The 11,679-nt window shown below is 45.5% G+C and overlaps 1 protein-coding gene across 1 annotated transcript; it reads left to right on the forward strand.

Moving 5' to 3' along the window:
* Nucleotides 1-267: 267 nt before the first annotated feature.
* On the forward strand, nucleotides 268-8,306 carry stc2a (stanniocalcin 2a). The gene is made up of 4 exons (XM_056601057.1): nucleotides 268-580; nucleotides 2,980-3,122; nucleotides 4,107-4,318; nucleotides 4,672-8,306. Exons 1-4 carry the CDS (start codon nucleotides 442-444, stop codon nucleotides 5,072-5,074), a joined length of 897 nt encoding a protein of 298 aa, XP_056457032.1. The 5' UTR covers nucleotides 268-441; the 3' UTR covers nucleotides 5,075-8,306.
* Nucleotides 8,307-11,679: the final 3,373 nt, after the last annotated feature.

Raw genomic sequence — 11,679 nt, forward strand, 5'->3', positions numbered from 1 at the left:
CACACACACACACACACACACACACACACACACACACACACACACACACACACACACACGTACGCACAGAGCCTAAACAGCGCGCGTACTAATGACTACTTCTTCATGGCTGCAGTTTTATAGAAGAATAAAAGGGGGGACATTCACTATGGTCACGCCCCCTAAATCCTGTTCGCGGATGTCAGTCTCTCTGATTGGTCGCGGCGCAGCGACCAACACCTGCTTAACTCCTTCATCTAAATTGACACCCGGGCTGGGAGAGAGAGATATAGGAAGCAGCATCCACTCGCTGCTGCTTCACTCGCTCCAACTCCCTGCCCCTGAGACACACGCAGCCGGCCTCACGGGGAACACTCTACATAAGAGAGGCTGTAGAACCGCTACGCCGTTTTACCGCTTCACCCACAGAGAGTTTGGAGGGACCTTGATGAGGACACAATCATGTTGCTGAAGCTGATCACCGCCTTGCTCGTTTTCACGGTGTTTGGGAACGTAGTGGGGCTGGATAATATCGACCTCCATGACAGCCCCCCCGAGAAGCCCGCCAGCCAGAAAGGACGCCTCTCCCTCCAGAACACAGGTAAGATAAGATTTTAATATGTGCTACATTAGGTGTGTGTGTGTGTGTGTGTGTGTGTGTGTGTGTGTGTGTGTGTGTGTGTGTGTGTGTGTGTGTGTGTGTGTGTGTGTGTGTGTGTGTGTGTGTGTGTGTGTGTGTGTGTGTGTGTGTGTGTGTGTGTGTGTGTGTGTTGACAGCATTGGGTCGACGTTGTGCTGTCACTGACCACACATCTCACAGTGGAGACAGATTGTGTTTGCACGTGCGATCTAATTCCATCTATTTCTAATACTAATGTTTTTTATTTAAAGATAATGATTGCATTTGGTTTTTTTTCTTATTTCTATCCTTCCTGGAAGTCGATATCTTGTAAATAATCGGAGACGGGAATTCAATATGTTAGTTAACTATTAATAGAACGGCCCAAGGTAGCCTAACAGGTAATGAAATCGGCAGCACATTGAGGTGTGTGTGTGTGTGTGTGTGTGTGTGTGTGTGTGTGTGTGTGTGTGTGTGTGTGTGTGTGTGTGTGTGTGTGTGTGTGTGTGTGTGTGTGTGTGTGTGTGTGTGTGTGTGTGTGTGTGTGTGTGTGTGTGTGTGTGCCAATGCGTGTGTGAGCGTTTCAGGGCATTGGCGTAGGCTACTATTTGGAAACGCGTTTCTGTGTGTTGCATATTGGAACGTTAGATAATCCTAAATAAAGTTTGACAGCATGTAGGTTATGCTCGTTTGACTATCGTATTGACTACATGCAAACCACACATACGCGCGTGTGTGCGTGTGTGTCAACAGAAGCCGATTGATATATTTGTAACTCTCCGCAGTTAGATTGGCAGTTCATCGGTAACAATCATATGCATCGACCATATTGCTTTAGTTTACTATCGGACCTGACAGGCCGTTATGTTCTCGTAGCCCTCACGTGGTGCTGTTTACTCTTCGCTTTGCAATACAGAAACGCAGCAAATCAAGTCTGACCACAAATGACTGCGTTGCCCCGCGCCTGAGATTTTTGTCAAAAAATGAAATAAGATTTTCAAGGAGCCAACGGTTATTCTACTGTCGTCGTCGTCGTCTCCCCTCCCGTACACGGGACACTTCCGACGCAGGCTTAACAGTAGTACGGTCCACTGTACACACTGTTACCACCGATGCGTAACGCAATGCACGTTGCGAGCAACGTTCCGATCCAAGCACATTCCCGCGATGCCAACAACACAAGCATAACCCGCCAGCGGCTCACTTTTGCTGCCCACTACAAGTTAACTAAGTGCCTGCAAACCTCCTAAGCAGTACTCCTCCTCTCGAAGATGGCTTTAACACAGGCTCTTTGTAGAGAAGCATAACCCCTGAATCAAATGTAAATGCTGAATTGCTGTGACAAAGTAAAATCAACGTTTTTGTTTTTGTTTGATTCGATTTTTTACAATTGCCCGGTGCGCTGCACACTTTGGACTGATTATAACATTAAAAGTGTTTTCCTCAAGCCCACCCGTTAGGTCTGAGTTAAATCACCCATGTTCGATTACACTCAAGTCAACGCTTTGTCAAGTGGATTATTATTGCCTAAAGGATTTGTGTTTCACATTAAACCTCCTCCCACTCCCCCAGCTTTTTGATAAATGTAAAATCGTGAAGTTTGAGTGAAGAAAGATGTTTCCAAAGATGTTGGCAAACTCCTCTGGCTCGCCCCAAGAACACGTCGTGCACCATAATATAAACAGCCGACAATGGGGTGTTGATCCACTTTCACAACATTTTGTTTTCTATTCCTCTCCGCTCCATATGTTTGCATACAGTCTGCAACCAGCTCTCGCTAGGTCGGGTGCAAAATCTCCCAACCATTTTTGATATTTAACTTGTCACCACAGCAACGTGGTAGTCACGTGCTGTAACTGCATCAGCCCGCTGCTGTGAAGCTTCTCCTCTTAATGGCAAACGTGTTGCTACATACCTAGTGAGGCGACCGAGCTAACGTGTGTGTTTATTGTCCCTCCTGGTGGCCCTATCTGCAATGCAGCATCCTACCTGTCGCCTTGGCGGTGCAGACGGAGCCTGGCGCAGAATGACACATTCATATCTCTGTCCCCCAGCGCTCCTCTGCAAGACCAAGCTCTGAAACCACTGCTCCACACGCACACACTCACAGAGAGACATGTGTATATGCATGCACACACACACTATAGCCACACATGCATATAGATACTTGTGCACACTCACACGCATATGGACATGTCCACTCCGCTAAGAGTAAAGAATGACACCAAACCTGAAGTGTGTGTGTGTGTGTGTGTGTGTGTGTGTGTGTGTGTGTGTGTGTGTGTGTGTGTGTGTGTGTGTGTGTGTGTGTGTGTGTGTGTGTGTGTGTGTGTGTGTGTGTGTGTGTGTGTGTGTGTGTGTGTGTGTGTGTGTGTGTCCAGCGGAGATCCAGCACTGTCTGGTGAGCGCGGGGGACGTGGGCTGCGGCGTGTTCGAGTGCTTCGAGAACAACTCGTGTGAGATCCGGGGACTGCAGGAAATCTGCATGACGTTCCTGCACAACGCCGGAAAGTTTGACTCTCAGGTAATGGAGTGAGCCCCCTCCTCCCCTCCTCGCCCCCCCCCCCCCCCCCCCCCCCCCTCCCTTGCGCTGCGTCACGCGCTCGCCATGCGGCCCGCTGACGTGTTTACGGGTCTTTAATCACGATGAATAGTTGACTCGCACTATTTGTTCCCATCAGTGTAACATTCAATCTTCCTGCCAAAAGAGATTTGGTTGTTTTTTGTTTTTTTCAAAAGTACACACACACGCAGAGACACATACCCATATACACACATACTCACAGACACACAGACACACATACACACACAGGAACAGGCACGCAACCTTACAGAACATCTCTTTGGTTCACTGGTGCTGGACGGGTGTGTGTGTGTATGCAGCCCGGGCCGGGGTTAGCCAGCTGGCCGTCTTCCATGGTCAGCTCGCCTTTCATTTGGTTAGACGAGGGCCCGGGTCCAGCCCTCATCCACCCGGGCCCCGCAGCGCTCAACGTGTCCGTCCGCCTCACATATTGGACCCATGGAGAACCCAGGGGTTAAATTTAGCCCATTTTATTAGATGGTTATATGCTTCAGTAAAATCGTACACCCCCCTATTTCGCCACGAGCAGCTTCTCAGAAAGTCTAGCTTTTACTCTCTAACAAAATGTTGAGTGTAGCTAGAGCACACACACACACACACGCACACACACACACGCACACTCGCACATCGATAAAAGAGTGCTTGATGCTCACAAGTAACACAGTTACATTAATGCAATAACCGACCAACAATGAAAAGGTCGCTTTTGTGTTGAGCTCATGGAAAAAATTCCTCACAATCCTTGCTATGAATTCCATGCGGTCATCAGCTGCAGAACCCCAGACTTAACAGCCGTGAATCTGTGTGTGTGTGTGTGTGTGTGTGTGTGTGTTTGTCTGTGTGTGTGTGTGTTGGTGTTTGCGTGGCCACATGTGTGTGTGTGTGTGTGTTTTTGCGTGTGTGTTTGTGTGCTGCAATGCACAGGGAAAGTCCTTCATCAAAGATGCTCTAAAGTGCATGGCACACGGACTCCGGCACAAGTTCAGCTGCATCAGCAGGAAGTGTGTGTCCATCAAGGAGATGGTGTTCCAGCTGCAGAGGGAGTGCTACCTCAAACACAACCTCTGCTCCGCCGCCAAGGAGAACGTCGCCGTCATGGTGGAGATGATCCACTTCCAGGACCTCTTTCCTAAAGGGTGAGTGTGCCACACACGCTTGCATGCGCCTGCATGTGGCATTCCACTAGATGCCCCTGAATGCCATCACACAGAGCCATGCATGGCTACGCCTGCATGCCAGCTCACATAGACTCACACAACTCAAATGCATACACGTCATGAAGTCAATGCTTCGGTTTATTCCCCGCACCACCATTAACTTTGATGTTATTTTCCGGTATCCATCCCTGTTTCCTTGTTGTGTTCTGAGGTACATTAACAACCGTCGAGACATTGTGTCGTTGTTGATAGTCATGCTGTGTTTGCAGGTGCCGTCTATGCATACATGACGTTGTGATTGAGTTTGTTTTTTTGTGCGTGTGTGCGCGCAGGCCGTACGTGGAGCTGGTCAACATCCTTCTGAGCTGCGGCGAGGAGGTGAAAGAGGCGTTGACCCACAGTGTGCGTCTGCAGTGCGAGCAGAACTGGGGCGCCCTGTGCGACAGCCTGAGCCTCTGCTCCCCCCTGACTACTGCCCCGGCCCCCCCCGCCGCCGCCGCCGCCGCCGCCGCCGCCGCCGCCCCCGCCTCGGAGCACCGCCGGCAGGCGCCTCCGCCTTCGCACCCCGACCCCAGCCACCCACGCCCACCTCGGCAAGGAGACAAGGACAAGCCCGGCAAGGGCGGTTTGAACGCCCACCCCCGCAACCGCAGCCAGGGTCCCCGCCGGCAGAGCCCAGAGGCTGGGCTGGTGTCGGAGCAGGAGGCCCCAGGGGCCGGGGACATCCGGAGGTGAAGAACCCAGGTGCTCCACCTTCCCCCCCCCCCCCTCCCTGAGCAGAAGGAAGCTACCCTCACACATCCCTCTCCAGTCATTCCAGAAGCCCCCCTGGTGGTCAACTTGCAGGGTCCTTGTGGTGTAGCTCGTACCGTTATGCCAGATTGCTTTGGTTTTCCGTTCATGACTGAATAATTATGATTATTGTTAGTATCGTTAACTCGTTTCAATTGACTAGAATTACCTTGGCTCTCGTATAGCGTTTCTTAAATCCTACCTACTTGCGTCTGATTTGATTACAATTTGTATTATTTATTTTATCCTTTATGCAATGTTGAAATATGAAAAATGTACATAGAAATATACTTATCTATATTTATATAAACCTGTATAAATACAGTTAACACATGCAGTACTGATACGCTATATACAGAATTGTATATAATACCCTGTCCAATCACACGTCCCAAGCCTGTAGATATGTAACACACAGGGTTAAATACAAAATTGTACAGGTTTGAAGTCCAGTTCTGGCACATAGCAGTATATATAGCCCGGCGTGAGAGTCTATGGCCATAAGCGGCCACAAACTTGTAGTAAAGTGTTGAAGTGAAACGGCACTCCAAACAAGAATGCATATATCATACAAACGATATGCTGTTATAACTTAGATTTAACTCGGACACCACTTTCTGAAGCTTCTCCGAAGGCGAGACCAATTTAGGAGAGACTTAGTATCCATCCAATTTTTTCAACAACCTCTGGTTCGAAAACGGTTAGTTATACCATCAAGAATAACTCATCTTTGTGAAAAACAGAATGTTAATACACGGTAATTCAAGCTGACCACCCCTGTGAAATGAACACTGAGCAGAAATATCTTTGGAAACTATTTTTGTGACGTTGATGGTTAACTGTTATTTCACGGTCATATTCAAGAGACCGGTCCGTATAAGCTATGTGTTTGCTCTTCCTCCTCCTGATGGCTTGTTATCATCCAATGGCAACACGGAGAGGGTGAGTCATGGCACCACTAAGACTCCACAGTGATCCTCGCATGTCGTCACACGGCAGCCTCTATTGTGAACTCTCAAACGCATATCAAGGTGCCTAGACATGGGATAAGGCGATTCATCTGAAGGAGAAACGGGTGATGGGACGCGAGCAGGAGGGGGGGGAGGTATGTCTGTCGCTCTCAGCAGGGGTTCGCTGATTTAGATCTTTTTTTTTTCTTTACTTTTTTTTTTTTTTACACACAACGTTTGGCTTCAGAAATCTTACTTGGGATGCATATCGGTGACATCTTGGCGCAGTGCAAACAAACAGTCAATACACACACACACACCTGGTCAATCAATAATTACTCTTGAGTCTTTTCTGTTTGTGCTTGTATGACAAATAACCAAGTCCACATGACCAAATTTGACTATTTCCTTCTCCTCTTGCCTGGTTCTGGGTCTCGGTGCTCGAGATGCCGCTGGTCTCCAGCTCTCCTCCTTATTAGCTTGTATTCCTGCGGAACCATCTTCCCTCCGACGCGGTCCGGGCTAGACTTGAAGGCATGCTTGTGTCCCTCTCCCCCCCCCGACCCACCCCTCCATCCCTCCAGAACCACAGCCCAGCGAAGACCCAGGAAAACTGGGTTAAATCCACAGACAGCAGCCCATGGTGCTGTTATTCTAAATGTTATATTTACCATGGCCACCAGAGAATTCCTCTGGTCTGTGGCCAGCGGGCCAGACGCGTAGCGGGCAACAGAAGACACCGGGGAGGCTCACAGCGTTGCTTACTCCACTAACTCTGCGTCCCTTGTCCCATCATACGATTCTCAGTTTCCCCCGCCCCCACCCCCCCCCCCCCTCATCCCCTTGTTTTTAGGTTCCCGCTTCCAGGCACTTGGCAGCCATTTGACCATTTTAGGGCCGTCACATGCTGTGAATGTTTTCTATCTTTGCTCCGCATGTTGTAGTAGAAGTCACGGTGGTTGCTGAGACTAAATGCGGAGACTAGTTTACATGTTCTGGCTCCTCTTGAAGGGGGTCCTAGTTGTACTTTCTTAAAGAGGACATCTGTCCTAAGCTTTTTACTATACGTGCCCCGATCGAGTGAGAGACTTTTTTCTGAGTGTGGGAGAGGTTTTGAGGGTGGGGGTGATTCGGGGCGGGGGAGTCATTATCAATGTTTTTTTTGTTTTGTTTTTTTTTACTTTCTGATGGCTACTTCTTCTTTCTTTCTTTTCCTTTTAAACTGTTGGATGTTGGGGTAATCCCCAGGATTTATGAAACATAAGCTAATCGTTTTGAGAATGTACTGTAAGTTTGTAAATTCACAATTGTTTTAGGTTTGCATCAATAGGTTTGATATTGGCTCTTGTAATATCCTGATTTTACTTTTTTTTTCTTGTTTTGTTTTCCTAGGGAAATAAATGAACATGTCTCTCGCCCGTCCGTTGTTGTTAGCTCTCCATCTCTGCTTCTCTCCTTCTTTTCCCTCTCTTTTATTTGAATCTTTATTGAATGTGTAGTCCGACATAATGTGCGCTCTACGTGGTCCTGAAGTCACACTAAGACCAGGGGCCCAAATGATCATAAACTCTTTCAGGACTTAATGGCGAGTTCATATGTATCTCTTGTTATCATTAAAACATTAGTTTTTTCTTTTGGCCTGTAATTTCATTTGTTTTTGTTTTCCTTTGAATGTGTTATTGTAAGCACCAGTGGTAAAAAACCAAGTACCGATATTTGTAACAGAATAATAAAAACTACGTGGGTAGTATTTACCCTTCATTTGGTCATGTTGTTTGTGTGAAAGCCAACGTTGACAGTTTGTGGAAAGATGAGTAAATAGATAGGGTTGAGGTTAGTATTTTCTCCTTTCAGATAGATAGAAATAAAAAGATGGGTGGATAGATAACGATAGATCGAATATAGATCCAGTTACCATCGATTTCTCTGCATCCTATCAGACTTTGAGGTTAAGGCTGTGTTTAAAGTTCGCCAGACTGGACAAGTCCAAGCCTATTCAGGAGGTCTAAACAATTACGTCAGTGACTCTGGATTGTGTGAAATGCTCTGGCTCTATCAAGGACATCAGTTTTTATGAGTTGCCAAATCATTGTATATATCCTGAATAAACATTTATACAACACTTAGACTTTGCAGTACAGGCTTCAAAATTAGACTTTTACTCATTCTAATGTTTTCAGGTACACGCCCAATGTCCAAATATGGGGATAATAAAATACCCTTCCCCTCATTTGTTTGTATTTAGGCCTAGATGTTTTTGCTTCACTGACTAAATAAAAATGTATTAATAGTAAATCTATTAAGATATAGGCCTAGTGCTAAGAGATAAGTTAATTCAAAATCTGTTATTATATTGAAGGCTCTATGACAGTATTAAGTGATTAGATAAGCACCTCAATGTTAAACCCACAGATGACATCCTTCCGAATGAATAGCCTCTAAAGTACAGTATAACAGAGCCAACTCAGATACTGGACGCCTTGCCTGTACATGTTATGATGCCAAACTACCACTAGATGGCAACCTTTCCCTAATAATCTGCACCTGATAACCAACCCGGATGACGGTAAGAAAGGGGAATAGCATTACCTGGCATTCTATCGCTTGTTATTCAGTTGTTTTTATTTAAAGATTTAGAGTTTTTACCACTTCCAAATATGCAAATAGATAAAGAAAAAATATGGGACACAACGAGTTTTACAACGCAAACCTTGAGATATGAAACTATTGAGATTGTTATAGATATATATGAGACATCGAATGTAAACTTATATTGCACGGACACACTTTGCTACAGTGCCTACTAGATTTCAACGAAGCACCGAGTCCGACACGACTGCCTGGACAAACGTCTGCGTCCTAACAACCAGACATCGGCCTGCTGGGGCAGGTCGGTATGGCAACGCTGGAGTGATGACGATGTGGCCTGGAGAGGAGTCGTGTCTCTTGGCGAGGAGATGAAATCTGAGCCGTTAAGGTCCAGGTGCTCGCTGATAGCTGTCCGGGTGTTCCGGTGTCGACTAATGAATGACTGACCTCCGGGTTTCAGGGATGAATATTTTAAGGACTTTTAGAATCGGGGGGGGGGGGGGGACATTTTAGAACGTAGCGTCGTGTTTTGTTCGATTCCTTTTCACGTGTTGGACCTCAGGGTACACGTTTTTTATTCTGCGATTGTTATTGGTAGGCCTATTTTAGTTTTTTATTACCGTGTAGGCTATTTGAAGGAAATGTAAATGTAGACTATCCATTCCCGACTGCTGCATTTGTTTGACATAATAATGTTACAGTTTACATCTTAAGATGATACAGGATGTTGTCAGAATGGTGGTCACAATAGTGAAACCTTAAAGCTTGACAGGTTTGGTTCTCTTGGGATTTCAAAGTCTGCTGCACTCAATATGAATCAGAGTTTTTTCTCCTTTAAGTATGATATATTTTGAATATACAGTCTACATTACAAAATTGTTGTTTATATGTTTGAAGTGTCCTTAGTAGGCCAAATAGTAACCAATTCTGTCACACACACACACACACACACACACACACACACACACACACACACACACACACACACAATTGATGATTTGAGTATGCTGCTCCGAAACTACTAACTAGCTATGCTGGGAACCAATGTCATGCATGCAAAAAAAAAGGAAGGAAGATTGTGGCTTAGCCAGAGCATGGCTGGAAGTACCCGGACAGTGCCTGCAGCACAGTCAAATAAGACCTACATTACAGAGAAGTAACTCGCACAAGGCTAACAATACTTCTTTACTTGACCCATGACCCATGTGCACACACGTTTCTTGCTGGCCAAAAGTGTTCTCGCTATTTCTGCACCGTGTTATGAGCCACTGCTGGAGTCAGCCCCATAATGTTGATGCTAGCACCAATGTCAGGGCCAGGAGTCCGCCCTGAGCCAGCTTTTCTCTTCACTCCCGGTAAACATTCGTTATTCCAAGAAAACAATGTATTTGGGTTAAAGTGCTCCTATTTTACAACCAGGTGTGATCTTAATTAGTGTAGATATACTCCCCTAGTGGCATCACACATGGGAGTTTCAGATCCATTTATATGTTAGATAGAACAACCGACACCAGCCTAGCCATTGAAGTGTACCAACTTGTGTGCTGATCTATCTGTCATACATATGGGCGGACCTGTTGTTAAAATAATGACCCCTTAATGCAGGTCTTGATCATGGGAAGACATTTAGTTTCCATACACATACAGCCTACTTCCAACCATCTTCTGTGAAACAATAGGGGAACCTCATTCAAAGCCACAAAGGGAGAGTCTCTCTTTGTTGCAGTAAATTACATCATACAAAGAGAGTTTGCACAAAAGGCTGAATAAGTCGAAGAATGATGAAATAATAAAGATCACACAATTGATGTGATTCAATTAAGAAGACTATGTGTATCAAACCGTAACTCTTGTTGTAAATGTCCTCCTGATCTCTATAGCTCTCCATGTGTCTTCTCTGGGCTGCCATGGGAATGCTGAAGGTCCAAAAGTACCATGCACAAGGGCATCAAGATACTGACAGACCATCTCGTTCTGACTGACCACATGTACTAAGGTTAAGGGCTGAGACTTTATTTCGTCGTTTAGCAGAAACTTTAGTCCAACACAACTAACAAATGGGGTTGAAAACAACACAATCAAACAATCAATATGGGAGCTTAACTACAGCTCAAGTAGTACTAGTTGTTGGGTAGTTATTATACAGTGAAATAGTATTATGAATATGTTACGTATTTATGCCTGGGAGATATGGAAAAATGTATAATCCCGATGACATCAATTATATCATGAGTTAACAATACCATCTCAACAGTCTAACTGTGGGTCATCAGTGATGTATACGAAAATAGTTATCAGCCTTTAACTAGTTATCCATTCTCACTAATGCTTCAAACTTCACATTTGATCACTCTCAGGGCATATTTCATGACAATTCAAAGTCAATAAATGATTATTACGAATGCTTTTAAGCTCTAGTAAGTATTACCTAGCCTTGGAAATACTAGTGTTACACTATAAAAACTATGAGGCCAATCAGTGAATAACACTGTTTAGAATATTAATTGGCTTTAGATCACAGGGTGGAGCATGCTCCATATAGATAGGGTTGAGTTGATGCTACTGTTCTTTAAGATCGTAGTGTGTGTATCTATAAATGAACCTGATAAGAGTGTTTGTGATGGGCTGCTCTGCCCTACGGGGGAGTAATGTTGGGACAAGCAGGCCATAGCTAACAAGGGGGGCAGTGTTCAACGTGTCTCATAAGACTGAAGCATAAGACTCTATGTGAGCTCATCCTGTTACCAAGAAAGATCCCCCCCCCCAACAAACACACACTCACACACACACACACACAGTAGTGCGTTAGTAGTATTAGGTGGTATTGTTATTTGTAGCCTATTACTATTTTTATGAGCATCAACTAGGAGTTATTGGTGTGAGTAGGACATGATGTTTTCCCTATGAGTGTTCATGTTAGCATGTGTGCGTGCTAGTATATGCATGTGTCTGACTGTGTGTGTGTGTGTGTGTGTGTGTGTGTGTGTGTGTGTGTGTGTGTGTGTGTGT

The sequence above is a fragment of the Gadus chalcogrammus genome, chromosome 10, assembly GCF_026213295.1.
Source record: "Gadus chalcogrammus isolate NIFS_2021 chromosome 10, NIFS_Gcha_1.0, whole genome shotgun sequence".
NCBI lineage: Eukaryota > Metazoa > Chordata > Actinopteri > Gadiformes > Gadidae > Gadus > Gadus chalcogrammus.